This window comes from Rhinolophus sinicus, chromosome 15 (genome assembly GCF_057876585.1).
Source record: "Rhinolophus sinicus isolate RSI-liver-muscle chromosome 15, RSI-T2T, whole genome shotgun sequence".
NCBI classification, from domain to species: Eukaryota; Metazoa; Chordata; class Mammalia; order Chiroptera; family Rhinolophidae; genus Rhinolophus; species Rhinolophus sinicus.
This window is the reverse complement of record NC_142515.1, coordinates 39,011,339-39,033,798: the sequence shown is the minus strand read 5'-3', so window position 1 is coordinate 39,033,798 and position 22,460 is coordinate 39,011,339. Positions and strand designations below refer to the sequence as shown.

At 37.8% G+C, this 22,460-nt stretch overlaps 1 protein-coding gene across 2 annotated transcripts in view; it reads right to left on the bottom strand.

Annotated features, from left to right (window-relative positions):
• The window catches only part of UBE2D1 (ubiquitin conjugating enzyme E2 D1), a 29,330-nt gene extending 6,900 nt beyond the window's left edge, over positions 1-22,430 (bottom strand). For both annotated transcript variants that reach the window (XM_088791985.1, XM_019731909.3), the window contains exons 1-3: positions 22,181-22,430; positions 1,237-1,300; positions 1,112-1,143 (exon numbers count right to left, since the gene is read on the bottom strand). In XM_088791985.1, coding sequence (XP_088648111.1) covers positions 1,112-1,143; positions 1,237-1,300; positions 22,181-22,204 — 120 coding nt within the window. In that variant the 5' untranslated portion in view covers positions 22,205-22,430. The remainder of the gene's footprint in view (positions 1-1,111; positions 1,144-1,236; positions 1,301-22,180) is intronic.
• Between the last annotated feature and the right edge of the window lie 30 nt (positions 22,431-22,460).

Sequence of the window (22,460 nt, the reverse complement as noted above, 5' to 3'; positions counted from 1 at the left end):
CAAATGATACTACAGAGTTAGCATGCTTATGTTTCTAAAATAAAGGGGATATGAGTAACATAATTGTAACCATTTGCTACATGTAATTCACCTAAGAAATAGTTTTGAAGGGCTGTAATTCAAATGGTAAGGATGATAGTATTTTGAAGGTTCTTAGTAAGCAATGAAAAACAAATAGAATTAACTAGATTCTTATTGAAAGTTGTTAAGTAAATATGTTGCAATATACCCTTTAAAAAGCTAACTTAACAATTTAGTAATTTGAGACACTAGCCCAGCACTCCAGCTCTGAAAATTCAATAATTGTTTTGTTTTATAAGTTAAACACAAGTCAATATAATTAAAAACTCTATGGTTTACTAGATGAAGTTTTTTCGGGGGAGGGAGGAGAGAATGAAAACATGTTACTCATGTACTGTCACCCAGAAAGCAGATTTGATATGCAATCAGATTTTTGCTCATAGAAAGCAAAGAACTGCCTCTGTTTCAAGTCAGAACTGCCTCTGAGGTGTAGAGAGAAATAATCTTAACGAAGTGTTAAGTGTTAAGAGAAGCTAGTTGTAAAATAGTAGGTAATTTTGACTTCAGGATAATGCAACACACCAAAAGCAGCAAACTCATGGGGTGGCAAAGATAGACCCACTGCAATATTTTATCAGTTCTCTCTCGCAAACAGGAACAGTGATGAAACTTACTGCAAACTGGTACTTGTTACTTGTAGGAATTCTATGATTGGGTTAATTAGACTTATTTCTGACCTAATAAAACTGTTGATGTGAGAATAATTATGCTTAGTTCTGAACCGGCTTTCTGTGTTTAAAAAAAAAAAAAGATAAAAGAAACACAAAGCCAGGTTGCAAATTGTGGGTGATCCATTACTATGTGTAATGATCAAGGATTTGGCAAAGGAAAACAGATCACAGTGATCCTAGCAAGTATTTGCCATCAGTGCTCTAGAAAATTATCATAAACCCTTTAATCATATTTTGCTTCCTGAGTGATTCAGATACAAGAAAATTCAACCTGAGCCACAAACATCTGATCAAAGGTGAAATGGCAAGAATGAAGTATGGCTGAGGGGATTAATTTCATATATATGAATCATACTTACAGGCCCCATAATAGTTGCTTGCCAGTGGAACACTGAAACAAACAAAGGAGTTTTGGAGTCATTAACAGATGTTCAAACCTGTATTACTAATGGTAGCAAAATGCTAGTAATAAAGCAAAGCTTACAGTCATCCCCCACAGGTCCAGCTGAACAATGAGCAGGTGGGTCGCGTTGTAGATCACTTAATTCCTGAAGCAAAGCAAAAATACTAATGTTAATTCTTTTTCCAGTGAAAGAAGCATAATGATCCACGAACACGCAAACTATCAACTTTACTTTAAAACCATTTTATGGAGTTCCATTAAAAAATATGAAAACATAAAATGTGCTCTGTCACCAAGTGGTAAAAGAGTAGGGAATAAGGTATTCCATTCTTTCGTAAAACAGCTCCAAAACTTGAAAAAAATTAAATGGATTAAAATGTTGTTTTTCTTTAATATCCCTAAGACAAAAATATTTAATGAGCACCTACTGCAGTCAAGGTAATGGATGTAAGTACTAAGTATATAATATATAAGAAATCGGTCTTACTTCAACAGGTTTACAAGCTAATTTGGCAGAGTGAAGACTCACAGAAAGAGGGATGTTTAAGGAACAAGCTCAAGGTTAAGTGAAAAGAAAGGAGAGCAGTCAGGCCATATTTTGAAACCTAGCACATTGATTCATATGCTCTTTTCTGCTTTCCAGAGCCAAGGAAGGATCCTGGGTATGACACAGGTTTAGAGTCAGCCAGTCCTGGGTTGGCATCCAAGTTCTACTATAACTAGCTCTATGACCCTGGAGAAATGATTTAATTTCTTTGCCTTCAGTTGGGAAGTACCTGATTACTCCCAAGTATAAAAGGTATAAATTCAATATAAAGAAGTATATATATATTAGGACTTAAGAGCCTAATTTAGTTTGAAATATCAGGGAATGCCTCTGGGAAAGTGACATTTAAGCGGAAAGCTAATTCAGTCGGAGCTAGTTTGGGGAGAAACAAGTAACATTGTGAGGTAGGGTGGCATAAAATGAGGTTGAAAAAGTAGGCAGAGGCCAGGGAGAAAACTGAGAATATAGACCATATTAAAGATTTGGGGTTTTATACCAGTGCGTTGAGAGGTGTTTTAAGAAGTGGCATGACCTGATTTAAAAGATGGCTCTACGGGTCTAAGTGTTGAATGGATTAGAGATGGGAAAGGGGAGAAGCTACAAGATTAGTTACTACTACAGGCAAAAAAATAGGGGCTCAGACTGGAGAAGTGGCAACGAGATAAAAGTGGATAAAATCTGAGGTATTTTAAAGGGCCTACCTATTACAGGATCTGATGATGAATTACTTTTGCAGAGTAAGGAGAAATGTCAGAGACATGTATCATGCAGATTAGTGGCAGCTAACATTTACTCCATGTGTTATCACCCTAACAATCCTCAGAGGTAGGTGTCATTATGCTCCCCATGTTACATGTCAAAAGCAGAGGTGACACACTTCACTGTGTGCTCCCATAACTAGCTTGTAGAGGGTGGAACTGGGATTCAAACCCTAGCAGTCGAATTTCTGGCTTTTTAGCTTCACAAATGTACAAATGTAGATGCTATTTACTGAGATGGGGGGACACCAGAAGGTAAGTTGATTTGGAAAGTAGACACATGGAACCTGGGATGCCTATGACAGGGGAAATTTAGTTCAACATACAGGGCGGGAGCTTAGAAGAGGCCTAGACTAGAAGTCAGAAAATCATTCCAATTTTTGTATACCAGGTATTTTAAACCCTGGGAATGATGTAAACATTTCATGGAACCCATGTAAACAAATCACACATTCCATTAAATCTAATATACCACTAACCATAAATCATAGCCCTATTTTATGTATCAATAATTAAGGAGGACTGCTGCCAATTAATTTTAAGACATCATCCACTATCACATACATCCAGATTTTAGAAATGTTAAAATGAGTAAGATGTGCACATTAGAACAGATTGCAATATGGTAATTATGGCAATGAGTTCAGCGTTCTAATAGAGACAAACAAGAAGAGAACATGGTGGGGAAAGGCTTTCCTAAGAAAGTGATATATGAGCTACATAATTAAGCCAAGTGCAAAGTCAAGTTTCCTTCTTCCATGTCTTCCAGTCTTTTCCAATATATCTTGGTATTTTCAGTTTTGGTTTTATTGCTGGTTTTGCTTTTTGTGGGTTTTTTTTTTCAGTTAGTGCTGTGCTTCTCTTCCTGACAAAAACTTAGTTAGCAGCTCCTTTGGTCGAGGTATAGTTAAGCAAGCAATAAAGAGGAAGATTTCAGTCTTCGACTTAGCAATAGTGGTTAAGAGGCAAGGCTTTGAAGTTCAAGTCCAGATGCCATCACTCACTTGCCACATGACCTTGGGCAAAACATTTTTTTTTCTCTCCTAATCTTAGTTGTCTTTAATGTAAAAGTGTCCTTACTACTTCCATCTGTAGTTTCTATGATGAACAAGTGAAATGATAGATGTGAAATGTACAACAGTCTCTGGCACATAGTAAGCACTCAAATAAATGTGAAGATAATACAAAATTGATAACAACCATCAAATTCTCTGCAGCGGAATTATTTAACTCATTTAAATGATGGGGAAAGGAGTTCATAAGTCACAGCCCCATGGTTAGAATGGTTGTGCTTTATTTAACAGTTTCCAATGTGGACTTTTAGGAGATTGCTTCTGAAAATATTCATCACGTGGAGTTTTCTAAACAGTATAAATGGGACTTCTTTGCCCTTATTTTAACTAGAAAATGAGTTACTTAAAAAATGATAGTCTAATCGTGGTTTAAAAAACTGTTAATGATCTGCATGTATATATTTTACATAGATAATGTATATTGAATAAATCATACATACACATAAATACATACAAATGTATTTTGTGTACAAACAACAACAAAAAACCCAAACCGTTTATGTTACTTGGAATAGCCTTGAATCACATTCAAATTTCAAATGTCAGACCGCTCTTCAAATCCCTTTAAAATATTACAGAAAAACAGAGGTTATCATGTTCTTATATTTTTGTGCCCTGATTCTGCCTCCTATGTAAGGAGAAGTTAGATCTAAGGATGAGAGAGAGAAAAAAATCTAACCACAGAACTGCTAAGTCCAGGTTCTTAAGGTGTCTATGGAAAGCTCACTTATTATAGAAAACTACAGCAGCTGATGGTACATCAAACATTCCTAATAGTCACACTGACCATTGCTACTAATGGAACTAATGCTTTGGTGAGAAGACTTACACATCCTAGACTTTTTAGGAGGGCCTAATTTTCTAATGTTCTATCCCTTTGTCAAACCATGTGCCTGGAAATACGCTGTTGTTTGGAAACATGTAATTAAAACAACAGAAACAAAAGGCATAATACTCTCCCTCACCCACAAAAATACAGACCTTAAATTTGAAGAAAGAAAATGTGAAGAATTCTGAGATGTGCTAAGGAGGTGAAAATATAAAACAAAACAAACCCCACCTTTTTTTGGTCTTTGTCTACTCTGTAACCAGTGTGCTTTTAGATGAGACACAAAAAATCATGGACTACTTACACTTGTTAAATTCTCCCTTTTAGTTTAGTTTACTCCAAGGTTTTCGGAAACTGCCTTATGATCTGATTTATGCTTTCTCTGCTATAACTGACATTCTTACTTACCTGCTTCTAGCATCACAGGCACATATGGAGTATTAAAAATAATGTAGTGATTCTTGCATTATTCCAAAAGGAAATGTTAGGATTAGTAATCTCTTCCTCTGCTCCTCTCTCCACTCTAAGAATTAGCACTGAATTATACGAACTGCTCAAGTCCATAAGGATCCTCCTAAGAGCCAAGGCTTACCTCCACATATCTCACTGCTAATGGAAAACCCTCTAAAGTACAGTGTATGATACTGACGCTCCCTTCTTGAACACCCACTTCTTCCTGTTCCACTACTACTCTGAAATCCAGGATGCACCCCATAGGTAGCCTCCCAATAACTGTTTCACTAGCCCCTCAGGCGTCCTGCCTAGGCGTTCATGGCCATGTTTTTACCCCATGCCCATTAAAAGCAAAGGGTCTCAAGACAAAGCATTTAAAACCATTCCATTTTAATTAAGTATTGTATTGTGCACACGTGTTATAAAAGCAAAGCAGTGATTTGGAGGGAAAAACCAAAAAGAGCAATGGAGGGCCATTTGGTAATAACTGTGAAAGTGGAAAACACATATGGTGTCTGACCTAGTAATATAACCTCAAGGTAATAACTATCCAAATAGTCAAAGATATATAGGTATATATAGAGAGATGTTCAGTGAGACATTTTCTATAATTATGAAAAACTGAGAATAACCTAAAGGCTCACCAATAAGGGAATGGTTTCATGATATAGCCATATTGTGAAACACTGTCCAAGCATTAAAAAGGAGCTAGATCTCTATATGTTGACATTAAAGAATGTTGTGTGAATATAATGTAGTGTTTGAATGAAAAATACACATTGCAGAGAGTATGTCTATTAGATCCCATAATATATACACATATTATACATGCATTAAAAAAACATATACACCAAAATATTAAAAGAATATACACCAAATATTAACAGTAGTTATCTCTGGGAGTGGGTTGTCACTTTTTATTTATGTCTTCTAAGACACTGTTTCAATTTTTTACAGTACTTTTGCAACTTTTTAAAGAAAAAAACAATGATTTTATTCAGGTTCTTATACATTTTAAAAGAGATGAAATGATACTGCTTTTTTTCGCCACATATACTATAAGGATCTTCTGTTTTCATTAAATTTTTTTATACGGAAAGACAGGAACTTTCACAGATCAGAGGATACATATACTAAAGAGACACAACAACTAATACCAACACGTGATCCCAGACTGGATCCCCAAACAGGAAAAGGACAGTGAAAAAAAACCTGCGAAATCTGAATGAGGTCTATAACTTATAGTAGCATACCAATGTTACTTTCCTCATTTTGATAACAGCACTATGATTATCTAAGTGTAAAGATGAGGGTACCTTAAGTGAAGAACATTTATGAACCTTCTGTGTTATTTTTACAACTTTTCTGTAAAACTAAAATTATTTTAATGTAAAAAATGTAGAACTTTTTCTTATATATTCCAAAATTTAACTATTCTCTTTCCTAAGAAAATAGTTTCATTTCCTGTATTCCCTATATATAATAATGGAATATTATTAGTCACCAGCTCAAAATATCAGCATTGTTTTGACTTTCTCTCATCCTTTGTATATAGTCAGATGAAAAGTAATATAATACATTATACCTCAATACCCATTATATTGCTTACCATATTTACCTCCAAAAACAATTACAGTTCAACTATAATTGCTTCCCAATACTGTGTATTATTTGCATAATAATCTTTTAAAAGCACAACTGTTTCATTCATTCTTCTGCTTAGAAAATTTCAGTGGCTACCAACTGCATATTGAAGACTAAACTCAACCAATGAAGGGCTTTTCATTATCTAGTCCCAACCGTACACTTTCTTTTCTTTTTTTTAAAATTTATTGGGGTGACAATTGTTAGTAAAATTACATAGATTTCAGGTATACAGTTCTGTATTACATCATCTATAAACCCCATTGTGTGTTCACCACCCAGAGTCAGTTCTCCTTCCATCACCATATATTTGATCCCCCTTACCCTCATCTCCCAGCCCCACCCCAACCGCACACTTTCAATTGGGTTTCCCCACAAATGTGCCCAGCAATTCTCCAAAGACCCCCCCACCCCTTGGGTTTTCTAAAACACTTTCAGATGGTCTGTGAGGTCAAAATTAATTTCTTAATAAAACTAAGATGTTATTTGCCTTTTTCACTCTCAGTATCTGAGTAGTAGTATATAGTGGCATTTTCCAGTTTAATGGCGTGATATTATAACAGACTGAATGCATAAACAGATGTGAGAACTCAACTATCATCCATAAGCCTGACTAGAATGAGATCCAAACACGTATAAAATGATGCGACTCTACCATTCTTTTTTTCGTTTCAGAAAATATAGTTTGTTTGTTTGTTTGTTTATTGGGGAATATTGGGGAACAGTGTGTTTCCCCAGGGCCCATCAGCTCCAAGTCGTCCTTCAATCTAATTGTGGAGGGCGCAGGTCAGCTCCAAGTCTGGTCGCCGTTTTCAATCTTAGTTGCAGGGGGTGCAGCCCACCATCCCATGGAGGGAATTGAACTGGCAACTTTTGTTAAGAGCTCACGCTCTAACCAACTGAGCCATCCAGCAGCCCAAAATATAGTTATTTTGAATAAAAATGTTACTTATGTTAATATGTAATGGGTTTATTGTTTTTCCATTACCATTTTTAAATTTGTTTTAATTTTTCATATGGTAAGTATTAATAGACAAAACCCATACAAACAAAAGCTCTTTGGGGCCCTCAATACTTTTAATATAAGGAGGTCCACAGACCAAAAAGCTTGCGAACTGTCTAGTGAAGTCTAGCCTACACAGATGTCCCCTGTACATGGCTAAGTTTTCTGGCCTTCAAAATTTTCCTTCTCCTAATATAACCTTTCTTCTATCTCCCAATGCCCATATTTCGCCCATCTTTCTAAACAGTGGCAGTCTTCTCAACAGCCACTTGAAAAACATGAGTTTTGGAGTCAAACCTGAATCAAGTCTGGCCTTGCTACTGCCTCTTACTAGCTGTGTGAGCATCTTACTTAACCTCTTTAAGTCTCAAGTGCCTCATTTGGGAACACCATTGGTAACCTTGAAGAACTATATGGAAAGTTAAATGAAAACACATAGATAAAGTACCTAGCTTAATACGTGGGACGCATAATAGATGCTTAATAAATATTGATTTCCTCCCCCTCTTCCTCTTCTACCAGAATGTTGCTTTTAAAACCATGACTTTATGCGTTTTATTCATGGATTCCTCCACAATACTTAGCACAATGACTTTCTTGTAAAGTATGTGATATTACTCGAGTTAAGCAACAAAATTTAAGGAATAATGTGATCAGCAGAGCACACATATCTCAAATTTCTATTTTAGAAATGCAAATGATTAGATTTGGCACTAGAATAAGAATCGATTACTCCCTACGTCGCTATGCAGTTGGCATATAACAAAAAGAACATCATAGCAGGTGTTAACAGTGCAGGTCATTTAAAAACACTGGGGTGGCCTTTTAAATAACATATAATAAACCTGAAAATGAACCAAAAGACTATTAATCATTAGGTATTAAAAACACATGCACTGCCACAACTATTTTTGATTTACAAAATGTATGCTATTCTAGAAAAGTCTCCAAGTCCACACTAAGTTCCTGTCAGAAATTTTTGTTTTGGTTTTTCTGGTTTAGAAGACCTCAAAACTCTAAATATTCCATCCTTTCTGCTTATTTAGGATGGTGTTGACCTACTTTCAGGACACAGCTTTGGGTTGCTTTTCCTAGAGGAGTTAATAAGGGTTTGTGCCGAGCTGACACAGTCTCAAAGTAAGTCATCTTCCAACCACTGGCAATCCTTGGTGACAGAGCTGCCATAGACAGAGCTGCAGTTTGTGGCAGAGTTGTTGTTTTTTAAATTTGTTCCATGCTCAATTTAACCAGGGGGACTAATTATAGCAGTTTATTAAGCACTTCCACATCCTTTCTAACAGGGATCATGGTTTTCTGATTCTCGTATACTCTCATCCCAACTCTACATTCCCAATGTTTTAAAGGTTTAACTTAATTATATCAGATTATGATGCTAATAAAAATCCTCACAAGTCAGGCACATTTGTTGATGACGATACTGGGCCATGAAATTGAAGGAGAACTGATTTGTGGGGAAAAAATGATAACTTCGTAAGACACAGTTTAAAATGTATAGGAAAGAGGTCCTCTGGATTTTTAGAAGCTTCAAAGTAGTTGTATCTCCAAGAAAATACATGTAAGGGTAGTTATAAGCCTCAGGGGTCATCTTCTGAATGTGCTCATTAAAGTTTGGAATACTCTAAGGAGGGTGGGAAAGAAAGTTTCTCCTAAGATAGAAAGGTGATGTAGCACGAAACGGGTATAAAATATCTTCACTGACTTAAACGGCCTTCAAAAATAAACACAAATGTAAAACATGAAAAAGTTATAGATTTGGTAAATTCTGAAAAGGCCCATGGGTTGCCTCAGAATTTATTCCTATTGTACCCCATTAAACTTGTGGCACACTACAATCCTGTACTTAAATAAAAACAACCTTCATTTGTTAAAAGGTAGATTGCTGGAACACAGCAAAAGTTAACGATTTTTTTTTTTTGTATTTGCCAGTTATTACAAATAGCCTTCAGGGCTGCTGCATTTTGACACACAGGCTGTTGTGTACCAATTCCAAAGGGTGCCATTCACACAAATTTCAATGTGAGTGGGGCCCCCTGAAGCTCTACAAAGCTTCAATACAGAAAGTTGCACATAAAAGAAATGGACAACATAGCCTTTAAATGCAACTTAGGATAGTATCACTATTTTGGACCAACAAATAGCCCTTTTGATGGAGAAGCAGAAGTGACAGTGTTTGACATCTGAGTGGGACCATAAACACTTATTTTAACTTTATTTCATCAATGTGTTGAGAATGAAAGAAAAACAATGACAAACTTGGGATTCAAAACTTAAAGAGAAGACAGCAACATTCTAGTAGGGGAGAAAAGGAAATTTTTTTTTCAATACAGGGTAGGTGCTAGGTCAACTGGGTATCCGTACGGAAAAATAAATGAACCTTGACCTTCCCCACCTCAACCACACACAAAAGTCAATTCTAAACAGATCATAGGTTTAAATATGAAAGGCAATAATAATAACTCTTTTAAAAGAAAACATAAAATGTCTTCATGACCTTGGGGGAGGCACAGATTTCTTAAACAAAGAGCATTGACCATGAGAGAAAAACTGGAAAATTTGAACTTGATTAAAATCCACATCTGTTCATCAAAAGACACATTAAAAGTGTGAAAACGAACACCACCAAATAGGACATATCTGACAAAAGACTCAAATCCAGGATGTGTAAAAAATACTCCAAAAGATCAATTTTTAAAAGGCAGACTCAAATAGGCATTTTACAGAAGAGGCTCTCCAAATGGCTAATATACACATCAGAAGGAGCTTGGCTTTATTAGTCATCAAGGAAACATAAATTAAAACCAAAATGCTATGCCACCACAAATCCAACAGAATCATTAACATAAAAAAGACAGAAGAGTACAGATGTTGGCAAAAATGTGAAGCAACTAGGACTCTGACATGCTGCTGGTAGAAGAGGAAAAGTTTGCCAGTCAACACTAAAAGTAAACCCAGGAATACTCAATGACCCAGCAAATCTACTGCTAGGTATATACCTAAGAGAAATATACAGAAATCATATAATGTAAAAGTAGCTATCAAATAATGAGACTACTATTAAGTCCATAAATGAAAAGCACTTGTTACGGTAAACACACTATGTGAATACACATATCTTATGTGTGTATGTGGTTACCTTTGTTTATTTCCAGTGACTTTATAAATCCGAAATTAAAATACACAGCTGATCCAATCTCCTCCTTCTCCTTTGAGACAAAGTAAGCTTAAAACAAACCAACGTTACACCTAAACATAGATCAAGCAATAATTATCATCAAAGTGGCGAAAGTATGCCCCAGACAATAGTCCATGTCAATGAAGCAATTTCCTACTCCAAAGTGATTAACACTCAAATAAAATAAAATAAAAATAATTAGGGTATCTAAATTCCAAAATAAAAATATAAGATATGGTAACGAAAGGTAGATTACAAGATACGGTCCCTATATTAGGACTGGAACTATAAAAGCACTGTATGGATTTATACAGCCTTACATGGCCAACCGCCTCTATTCTAGTTCAGATTTCTATAACCAACTAAACACAAAGAAAAGTACTGAGAGGTTTGAAACTGAATTGTAAATTGGCACAGATGGCATGTTTATAACACGCCACAATATGCTGAGTGTTCTCCATAAAACCAACCTAGACACTGTCCCTGCCTCTAGGGGACTTAAAATCTAAAAGTAGATGAGGCAGTCTAATTCAAAGAAAGTAAACAAATAAAGGGAAACAAAGAAGGGAATGTAAGAGAAGAGAGGCCTGCATTAATCTCTCAGCTCCCAGAAGGGTAACAGTCCAATCTGAACAGTGGAGAATGAAAGCTAACAAGTCAGCTGCCTTATTTACCATCAGACTTAGTATGACACTATCCAGTAAATATTCTCTAAAAAATTATGCCGAGCAGACTGAAAAGTGCTTTGTTGTTCTCTAGCTTCAACATTCAGAAGGTCTAAATCTCTGTAATAGATAGAATATATACCCCACTGGGTGTGTGGAAAGGACATTAAACAGCCCCACACATAGGGACTGATTTACGGTCCAAAATCTCAATTACTGAATCCAAACCATATGAAAGCATTATTTCAAAAATCCTGGCTCACCAGGCAATTAATTAATGTGACACAACCATCTTTCCCTCAACACTAAACCAAGACAGTGATTCTTAGTGGATTGCATTTTTTGATGTCTCTAAAGGAATATATGAGCTATATTTGGTTTGTCTGCAAATAAACATTTTATGGCCTTACAGTTCAGATGCCGATCTTATCCAGGTGACTAGAGCTTTTTCAACATAGAGATGTCAAACAATTGCCTGAAATGTCTCCGAATACAGACCCTCCTTAAAAGCCCTTGAATTAAAGAACCTCTTTATTTTAAAGCATGTAGATTCTTTCTGGAAGACTTCAAAACGCTGACAATATCCAATTAAGTTATAGGAACCAAATTCACTTCAACAGAATGGTCCTGGCGGCTTTGCTGTCTCTTTAGATCAGGTGTATGTGGCAAAGGCTGTTTATTAAAATAATAAATAAATAAATAATGATGATGATGATGATGGTGGTGATGCAACCAAATTCTTCACAAAAGGAAGAAGATGAGGAAAGGAATGATACCATTGACTTTGCCGCATCAAAGTAATATGTATTAAATCTGAACTATAAAAAGCACAATTTAGAATGAACATTTGAGGTCAGGAACAGGGACATTATCTTCCCAATGCCTCAGATCTGCAACCACTTTCCTTCACTGCTCTCTACAGCAGCCATAATGACTTTCAATTTCCCATAATGCTATCCTCTTTTTTTTTTTTTTTTAATTTAAGTGTTTTTCCAGGATCCCTCAGCTCCAGGTCAAATAGTTGTTTCAATCTAGTTGTGGAGGGCGCAGCTCACAGTGGTCCATGTGGGGATCGAACCAGGAACCTTGTTGTTAAGAGCACCACGCTCTAACCAACTGAGCTAACCGGCCATCCTTCCCATAATGCTATCTTGCTTATAGGTTAAAACATGGCTTCCTTTTGAAGAGAAGACTCTTGATCACCTCCCTTTATATCTAATATTCCATCATAGGCATTACATAAATAAAAATATACCTTCGACAAATCCAGGGTATTTCAATAAAAACTGTATGTGAGCCTACTAACCCCTGGAATCACCATCCGATTCCTTCTTCCCTCCAGGTCCTATCCCACCCTCTCACATTAAACAGTACCAAGTTGCTCAGATTCTCTCTCCTTCAGTCCAGGTCACTCCCACTGATAGGATCCCAGGAGCAAGCCTATCACTTAGAAAAACTGAGCTCCAAATGGCAGGAAAGTCTGAGAAAAGCCAGAGGAGGCACATTTCAGGCTGAGAAGACAAAGGTTAGCGCCAGGGAGACTATTCAAGTGTCTGGGGCACACTGGGCAGTAGGAGAAGTCTGAAGAGACTGCGTAGACCACTGAGCCTTAGCGACCCGTCCTAAAGTCAAGGATTGGGTGTATCAGGCCAACTGCAAAAGGCTAGGTGGCACTAACACACTCTCATTTCTCTCCCATACCCTCCTTTCCAAATGTCCTCTGCCACTACCACAGCTCACACCCTCCCTAAATATTACTTGAACAAGTGCAGTGACATCCTCACAGACCCACTGTCTTTCTATTTCTCTACCAATACTCTGTGGTCAGAATCACCTTCTTAAAGTACCATGTCAAACCCTTTCAATGTGTTTCAATCACCTTAATATAAGATTTATAAATCCTTAAAAGGGCTGACCAGCCCTTCCAGGATCTGAGTCCTTCTCTCTAGCCTCACGTCTGCACCACTTTCCCCAGCGTTCTCTGCACCAGTCATGACTCTCAATTCCCCCCAAATGCTATCTTGCCTCTAATTTCAAACATCGTTTCCTTTTGGATATAGAAGACTCCAAATCACCCCCTCACTTCCCTCCCCACACACACGTTACCCAGTGCACTTTTACCTTCATGTCTCATCTTAAACATCATTTTCTTAAGGTTTTTCATGACCCCTTCAAAGGGTCCCTGCCATATTCCCAGGGTACGCTATACTTCCTTTGTCATAACATTCATCAAATTACATCCACAAATGGTAAACAACCTTTTGTTTTATGAGGGCAAGAGTGCGTATCTACACTATGATTAAGAACGCTACTACCTCCTTACTCAAAAACCTTCAATGGCTTCCCCAAACTTCTGCATGAAGTACACATTTCTTAGCGTGGGTCTTCAAGGTCCTCCAGAGTATGAACTTTTATGGTCTACTGTTCCCTGAATGCTTCCCCAAAGCAGGACTATCTGTCCCTTCCCATAGAAGCCACACACTTTCCCGTGCCTTCCTTTCTGTAGCTTCCTCTATGAACCTGGCTTCCCTGTCGTTAAACATGTTACCCTTTCTTCTACACTTATATCCAATTCCATCCTCTCCATAGAATTTTTCCTTATTTTCCCCCAATAAATTTGGCCTCTCCCACCTTTGACTCCCTTCCTGCTCAAATATGTTGTATTTTCCTTATGGTAGTTTCCTAAATCTACGCAGTTGTTATGGTACTTTTCTTACCCTTACTGGTTTTAAATTTTTTAGGTAATGCTGGTTATACCTTACTTTCCTATATATCTCCTTATTTCATTGTATATATGCCTTATATATAGAACATGCTCCATAAATACATTAACTTTGAAAGCAGTTGTGTAAAGCAGTGGTGTAAATATGTGGATAAAACTATCTTTAAAGTACAAAAGATACCTGTGAAACAGATGGGAGATAAATTAAATTAGAAACACATATTATATTACCAGTACAAAAAAAGAAATATACCTTATTTGCATCACAAATAATTGCTCTTTAATCAAAGAGTAATATATCTTTAGTAACTCATTAACCTTATACATTAAGACGCCAACATTTATTTCAATTCTGACATCTCAAAGTAAATAGAATTTTAACTCAAGTTGCATATAGCAACAGAACACAGTGCCACTGCTCAATATTTATTTTTGTGACCATTTTTGCTGTTTGATGAACAAAAACAAACAGCAAATAACATTATTTAGGTGTGCCTAAAATTATAAATCAGATAAGACCATACAAATCATCCAGTTCAACCCATAAAATTTCTAGATAAAGAAAATAAAGATAATGACTTTCTTTGCCAAGGTCACAATGCTAAAGCTAGGACAAAAGCTCAGGACCATCTGACTTCCACTCTAGCACCCCTCCCACCCCAGAACAATCCTCACCTCAAGGCTGTAATAACTAGAGCACATTATTCTCCATCAACATTGGAGCCAGCAATGCTCCAGGATGAATTAAAGCCATTTGTTCATTTTCAGCCATGCTCAAGAGAAACAAAAGTGTGAAGAATGAGGGAATGAAAAGGAATTCTTTTTTATCTTTTCCCAGGAGTCTTATATCTTATAAAAGGTTAAAAATGAACACTACTTAATAAGTTTTTGAGGAGAATGTTTGTTTCAAAGACTTCTGAGAGGCAAGAAAAACATGATAGGAAATTACATATAGTTTTTCAAAATATATAAAAGAATTTTGACACAATGGAACATGCAACACACAGCATTTTGAATGCTACATTATCAAAAGTTACTATTTATTTCATAGTAACCAAGAAAAATGGTGCTTCAGGGAAAAAGAAAAAGGAAAAAAAAATGAAAGAAAAAAAGCTAGCATGCTATTTCTTAAAATAAACTTAAAACAAAAACATGACTACCAATGTTTACCAAATATTTGTTACTAAGTGTCACTTCTTACAGCTCCGTCCCTAATAACTGGCACATACTAGGCACTTACTAAGTATATACATAATAATCACCCAGTGCTATTCTTGAATACTGTAGCTGCATATCAGTGATTATAAAATGCTACTTTGTAGAAGAAAACAATGAGCACTGACAGTCTGTATCAAATAAAAATGGTTCCAAGGCTAGAACATTTTACATTGTGCATGTGTCTGTGTATGTGTAAGTGTGTGTGTTTGTGTGTGTATATATGTTAATTTACTCTCTATATATACAAGTATATACACCTATGCACATATATATATACACACACATATGTATATGTATAAATATATCGGACGTGTTTTTGACAATATTAATTTTACCTAAGGATCTTATGCTATGGAACAGTAATTTTCAAACGTTCCTTACAACAATTCATAATAAGAAAAACATACAGCACAACCTAGTACACCTACCACACTCACATATGCACAGGGACATACATACATAACGAAAACAGAAGTTTCATGAAACAGCAACACCCTTACTACACCCAAAGCTCTAATATTTTCTATTCCATTTTTAAAAGTGCTGTCTGTGAGCCACTACACTGATTACGTTACCCTGTTCTGGGAGCTAATAAAAGTGCAAGAAGAAGACACTAGACAGGTGCACACCTTAGTTTGGCATTCCTTCCTTGGGAATAACCTGGGCTCTATAAACACAAACCAGAAACTGGCAAAGTAAAGTTTAGAAATTATTTAATATTGTTCATTCAAAAGCTATGTTGCGTACCTGAAGGGTGTTATTATTGAGTAAAAAAACAGAGACCATATCCTGGGCCATAAAACAAGTCTCAAAAATTTAACAGGAGTCAAATAATAACACATCTTCTCTGATCGGAATGGAATAAAATGCAAAATCAATTAACAGAAAGCTATCTGTAAAATCCCACATATTTGGAAAATACATAATATACTTCTAACTAACTCAAGGGCCGAAGAAGAAATCAAAAGGGAAATCGTAAATATTTTTCAACTCAATGAAAATGAAAACACAAAACATCAAAACTTCGGGAAAGCAAAAACACAGGCCAGAGTTCCACTGGTATAGAGGAAGACTCAGCCCAGGCCATCGGGTCCGCGTGTTTCCTCCAGAGCAATCGGGACTGCTCACACGAGGAGGGTGGTCACTTGGAGTGAGAACCATCAGATTGTTTCTACTGCTACAGAAGTTTAAGGTGAAAGAACCAAACCCCATCTAACCCCTGTTGGACAGGCTTTCCTAAATCTGAAAGGAGACTAGGAATCTCATGAGCAATTGGTGTCACTAAAGGAGAAGAGCCACAGAAACAGGATCATATGAATAGAGAACAGTGAGGGAAATATCTGGAAAGAGGCAAGCCGTGGTGGTGCTCTGATGGGCAGCAGTAACCAGACTGTAGGCTTCAGGATGGCAGCTTCCTCCCCATAAGGACAACTCCTGAAACACAGGGGCCTCACTACTGTCTAGTGTGTGTAACTGAACCTTTATCGATTCATCCCAGTACCAAATTAAACGCAGAAAAACCTCAGCTTCTCAGAGGCCATCTAGACCAAGGCAGGCCAGAAATAGAACTCGTTTTGCCTTCAGATGTTCTAAGGTGGCCCGAGGACCCCTCCAATCCCCAAACCCTGCAAATATAGTTATACATCCCAGTGCCTTTTATTCCAGCATCACAGGGTTAAGAGAAGGGAGGACAGCATCTCAATACCTGTTTTTAATTAAAGGTAATATCAGTTCATCCACTGTTAAAAAAGGGGTGGGGGGAGGGTAAGACGAGCTAGTACACTGTAGACAACCGTAACTCAGTTTGATGGAAAATATTCGGCTTATCAATTTGACTACCAACACTCCTTAAATACATGTTTTCTGTGTGTTTCAGGGAACTAAAGCGAGTAAGGGTGCTACTCTGCTTTACTGAAGGCAACCCCACATCCTGCTGGGTTTGGTTTTTCTAATATGTGCCTGGCTTCCTAAAATAGGCATGAACAGCCTTATTTAGATTTATGCTATTTACTTCCACAGAGATGGAACTGCGGAACTTTTTAACTATTAATAGGGTATCTCATCTTTGTACACCTTTGTTGTGATGAAGAAAGGAACATACATGATACCAGGGGCAAAAGGAAGACTGAGCTTAATTACAAAGATTCAAAAGCAAATAATTCACATGGTGGCTTTTTAGAAAAAGAACACTTTCTTCCTTTCATCTCAAGGCAGATCATTTATCTACCGAGAAGCTAAATACTGTGTTACTCCTTTTTAAATTTTTATTTAATCCTTCTTGACCCAAAGAACATAGAGTCTTACAATTAATCTACTAATCTGAAAATCCTTCTAACGTATATGTGCAATCTGAACAGTTGACTACTATTCAAAGCCACCAAAAGAACTAAACAGCCATATCAATTCATGAACAATTTTCTCAAATGAAAACCCCACAATGAAATGGTACTTTTGACTGAACACTTACGAATTGCAATCAATTTTTGTCTAAATCCTTTTGGAGGAGAAAACTTTTCCGTGATGGAACAAAGTATATTATTTATTCACCATGCTAAAAGACCCAGTGTCTATTACCTCAGACAGAGATTTACAATGCATAATCAATGCACTGAGTGATGCATCAAAAAACATGATTAAATATGCCAAGGTCTTAATGATAATACTACTTTACATTTGTATAGAACATTCTAGTTTGCAAAGCACTTACATTCATAAACTCATTTGACTCTATATGTCTTTCAATTTAAGTACAGTAGATATAAGATATGCGTCTATCTGGTAAGAAGAAGCCATGTACTGAAACCGTTAAGAGCTTGGAATCTGGAGCCAAATGTCTGGTTTGGAATCCTAGCACTGCCACTTACTAGATATGTAATTCTGAGTGCGTTACTCAGTATCACTGTGATTCAGTTTCATCATCTGTAAAATGGGGATAATAATAATTTCTATCTCTTGGATTCAATCAATTAATATAAGTTAAGCACTTAAAACAGTGGCTAGCACAGAGGAACCGTCTATCACACACTCTGGCTGTACTTATCAGCAACATCATTGTAGGGAAAGGGAAACAAGCTAGTAAGTCACAGAGCCAAGAATACAAACCAGATCTTCTTCTCCCATTTGATGCTCCATCTAGAGGGCTGGGTTGCTGTTGTTTTAAGTATCCTAAGATTTTCTGGACTGACACGCAGTTCAATGTGGAATTACGGAAGTCAAAAAATTCAGCAACTCAAAACACTGAAAAGGTTGTATGGTAATCTATGTTTATTTATCTTAAGTTAAATTAATTATTTAAAAAACCAAATATTCCATTTTGGAGACAGGACTGGACAATAAAGAATAGCTATATGTGTTGTTATATTTGCAAACCAAAATTCTTTTGTTTCACTTTTCAAAAGATAGAGCAAAAAGACAACAAGCCTGTCGTCCCACATTATGTTAGTATGATAATCATTACTTCAATTTCTGTATCATATACAAAATATCAAGAAGGAAATACAGTTCACCGTTAAACAGCACGGGGTTAGGGACGCTGAACCCCCATGCAATAGAAAATCAAATCCACATATAACTTTTGACTCCCCCCAACACTTAAGTTGCCCCTCAGTATCCATGGGGGTGAGGGGTGCCAGGACATCCCTCACCCCCGTGGATACCAAAATTCATGACGCTCAAGTCCCCTATGTCAAATGGCGCAGATCAATGCATACAGTTGCCCCCCCCCCCCATCCACAGACTCCCAACTGTGGATTGAAAACAGCACAGGTGTTTATTGGGGAAAAATCCGCATATAAGTGGACCTGCACAGTTCAAACCTGAGTTGTTCAAGGGTCAACAATATATTAAGATGATGACAATGTCTGTATTATGATTTCTGTTTTTTCTTCTGGTTTTCAAAACATTCAGTATTGTGATATAACATTCATCACTTTAAAAATGATTTCCAAAGACTTTATCGAGGATCGAAAATAGCATTGATGGAAGAAACACTTAGAAATTGATTCTAGAAAATAATACTAGATGCCCAGCTGAAAAACTGTCCTCTTTTCTCAGACATGTTTTAGGTATCTTTCCTCAGACTTTGTTTAAACTTTTTCCCTTTAGCGATTTAGGTGACTGTGCTAACATCTTACACTGTATCTAAAAATAGGGCATGGGTGTGTAAATTTATGAGCTGACATGCAAAATTGGCACTGAGTGTCTAAATTAGAGTATTAAATCATTTAGCATACCTTAGTATAAAAGTATTCTTTAAGCATGGGTACATACGTGCTTTGTATATTCTATACATACAATTTTAATTCGGTCATATTTAATATTTTTATATGAAGTGAAGAAATACAAGGTCATGAGCTTTTTAACATTCTCCAATATGTCAAATCACTTAAGCGATTAACTTGGACAAAGTACTTCTCCACTCCAGGCCTCAGGTTCCTTCTTTGAATAATGCAGGTAGACCAGAACACTGGTTCTCAATCTTTCCACCCCAGCCCAACTGAGGGATTCAACATCTCTCCATTTATAGCAATGGGGACAGGCTGAAAATGTCCCACAGGTGATTCTGATATACCACCCTAGAAGCTATGCCCTTGTCCCTGCCCTCCACTCCACTACTGCACAGTTCTCTGAGGTTCTGCACAGCTCTAAAGTCTGTCACTTTAGGTACAGGAAAATCACAACCCAATGACCTGGAAGGTATCTGACACTGTTATTTTAATATGCTGAAAAAGAAGGGCCAAAAGTTAACATGCGTCTCCTTTTGTTGGGACAAGCAAGATTCAAATAAGAATCTGTATACTAATGGTATACGGAAGGCTTCCTAACTCTTCATGTGGCAAACCTTACCTGGCATTGGCTTCTAATCAAGGAGGTGAGCAAAGGAGGAAAGGGGGGGAGTGTCAAACAAAATAATACCCCCTAAAATTTAAGAGAATGATTTCAACAGGTGATTAATGGAAAGGAGATTTACGCAAGTCCCCTTTTCTGACAGCAGAAAAGGAAAGCCCAAGATTGACATGTAGAGATGTGATATAATATGATCCCCAATTTCTTCTTCCAAAAATCAATTTTTGCAGATCTGACATCTATTTTAGCTAAGTGATTTTTTTTTACCAGACAACTCTATTATAAACTAATAATAACCAGCAACTACTAAAAATACGGTCTGCGCACAAGCCATACTATAAATATAGGCCAAATACATTGGCTCGATATGGTGATCAACAATTGCTCAGTACAGTATTTACAAATAGTGTCCATTTTCCTTGAATGTCTACCTATTGGGGACAAATTCTACACTATTTAAAAGTTACTGTATGTGCAAAGTCTCATACAATAGTTTTTAAATAGTGTAGAATAGTGTGAAAAATTCTCCCAACTAGGAAAGAAATGGAATTTCACAACTTTCTTGGAAAATGTGTTAAGTGTCAGCCAATATTACATTATGATTAATAAGTATACAAAGCATAACAAATATTCTGACTGGGGCTTCAAAATTAGGATTATCTATATGGAAAAAAATATGTAATTGCCTTATTCCCAAACCAGAAAACATTAATCAATAAATACTGATTATTGGCTATAGAGAAGACCCTTAAATGGCACAAAAAATAATAGTGACCCACAGATTTGAACCAAAAAAAAAAATAAAAAAAAAAATTGGCTAGATCTCAAAATTGCTGTCCTCTGTACCAGAAGATGCCACCTGTAGTGACTGAGGATACAATGTATAGATCTCTATCACTACTCTGTTGATTCGTGCCTGAAAAGGTTGATAAAAAATTTCAGAAGGCATTGATTTTTTCTGAAATCACTTACAAACAAGCTGTCCATTGTTGGCTTAACTTGCCAAAAGCACTCTCAATTTAAAAAACAAATTCTCAATGTTCTCCACATGAACTATACCTATGAAACCTAAAACTTGTGTTAGTGAACAGACCAATAACCCAACAAGAAATAAAAGTGAACAGAAAGAAATGTCCCAACCCCAATTTTGTAAGATATTCACATTTGAAACTGTAGCACAAAACATTATGCAAGAGAAGACAATTCCTTACACAGTTGGAATGGATAAATATTTGTTGAATGAATATATACATTTCTTCCTCGTTCTATACCCATGTGTCAAAGCATCAAGCAATATAATTTGTGGCAGTTTCTGTTGTGTCTCGAACTTTATATATAAGTTTATCATGAGGGGAAAAAAACCTGTTTGGCTTGACTCACCATGAATCACAGCCAGGAGGTCATCTTGCTGTGTATCAGCAACTATGTTTTCACTACGGCTATGTGACCTGAAGTGGCAGCAGGAGAAGCACCAAAATAGAAGGGGCAGGAGGCTTTTCCTGGCTTCTCGGCCCCAAATGGGCTTTTCCAGCCCATTCGAGCATCTGAGCAAGAGCCAACCGCAGAGGAGAGAAAGAACAAACCCAATAGCTCCGAGGAGAAAGGCTGCAGGCCCACCACACCTTCCTTGCCCTCCCCGGGAGCCGGGGGAAGCAAGAACATAAAAGAGGAAGGGGTTAAGAAACAGTGTGGAGAAAACACACAGCATGACAAGGGCCCAAACTAGCCCCGTGTAGGGCAAAAATCCAGCGGTGACCGTGAAGCACAGATTTCGGGAAGGTCTGGAAACCGAGGAGGATCTATCTCCCCACTGAGGCTCCGGGCGCAGGTCCGGCGCGAGCGCGCAGAGGGCCCCCTGCCTCCAAGCACCTCCAGGCACCCGGGACCTGCCCCTGCGCCCACCTCACCTGTCCGGTGCCTGCTGGCCCGGCCGGCTTCTCCAGCTGCGGGTCCCCGCCCCGGCCCATCCTCCCATCCCATGCCCTCCCGGTGCGTCTCTCGGTACCACCGCCCGGATCAGTGCAGGCAGGGGCCGAAGCCCGCCCCGCAGCCCCAGGCCTGTCCCCAACACTCACTTTCTGAATCCGCTTCAGCGCCATGGGTCAGGGAGGACGGCGGGGACACCGGCCGGCGGGGGGCGGCTGCGGGGCTCAGGAGCGTGGGGACGTCCCGGACTCGGCTCGCTGGCTGCTGGGCTGGCTCAGTCTAGTGGGTCCCCGGCTCGCCGCTCGCTGGCTCCCTGCGGGCGCCGGTGCCTGCTCGGTGTGTGCGCCCGAGCGCGAGTGTGCGGGCGGGGACGCCGGCGAGACTCTTTTGTTTCCGCTTTTGCTTCTGGGAAGGAGCCTGAGCCCGCCC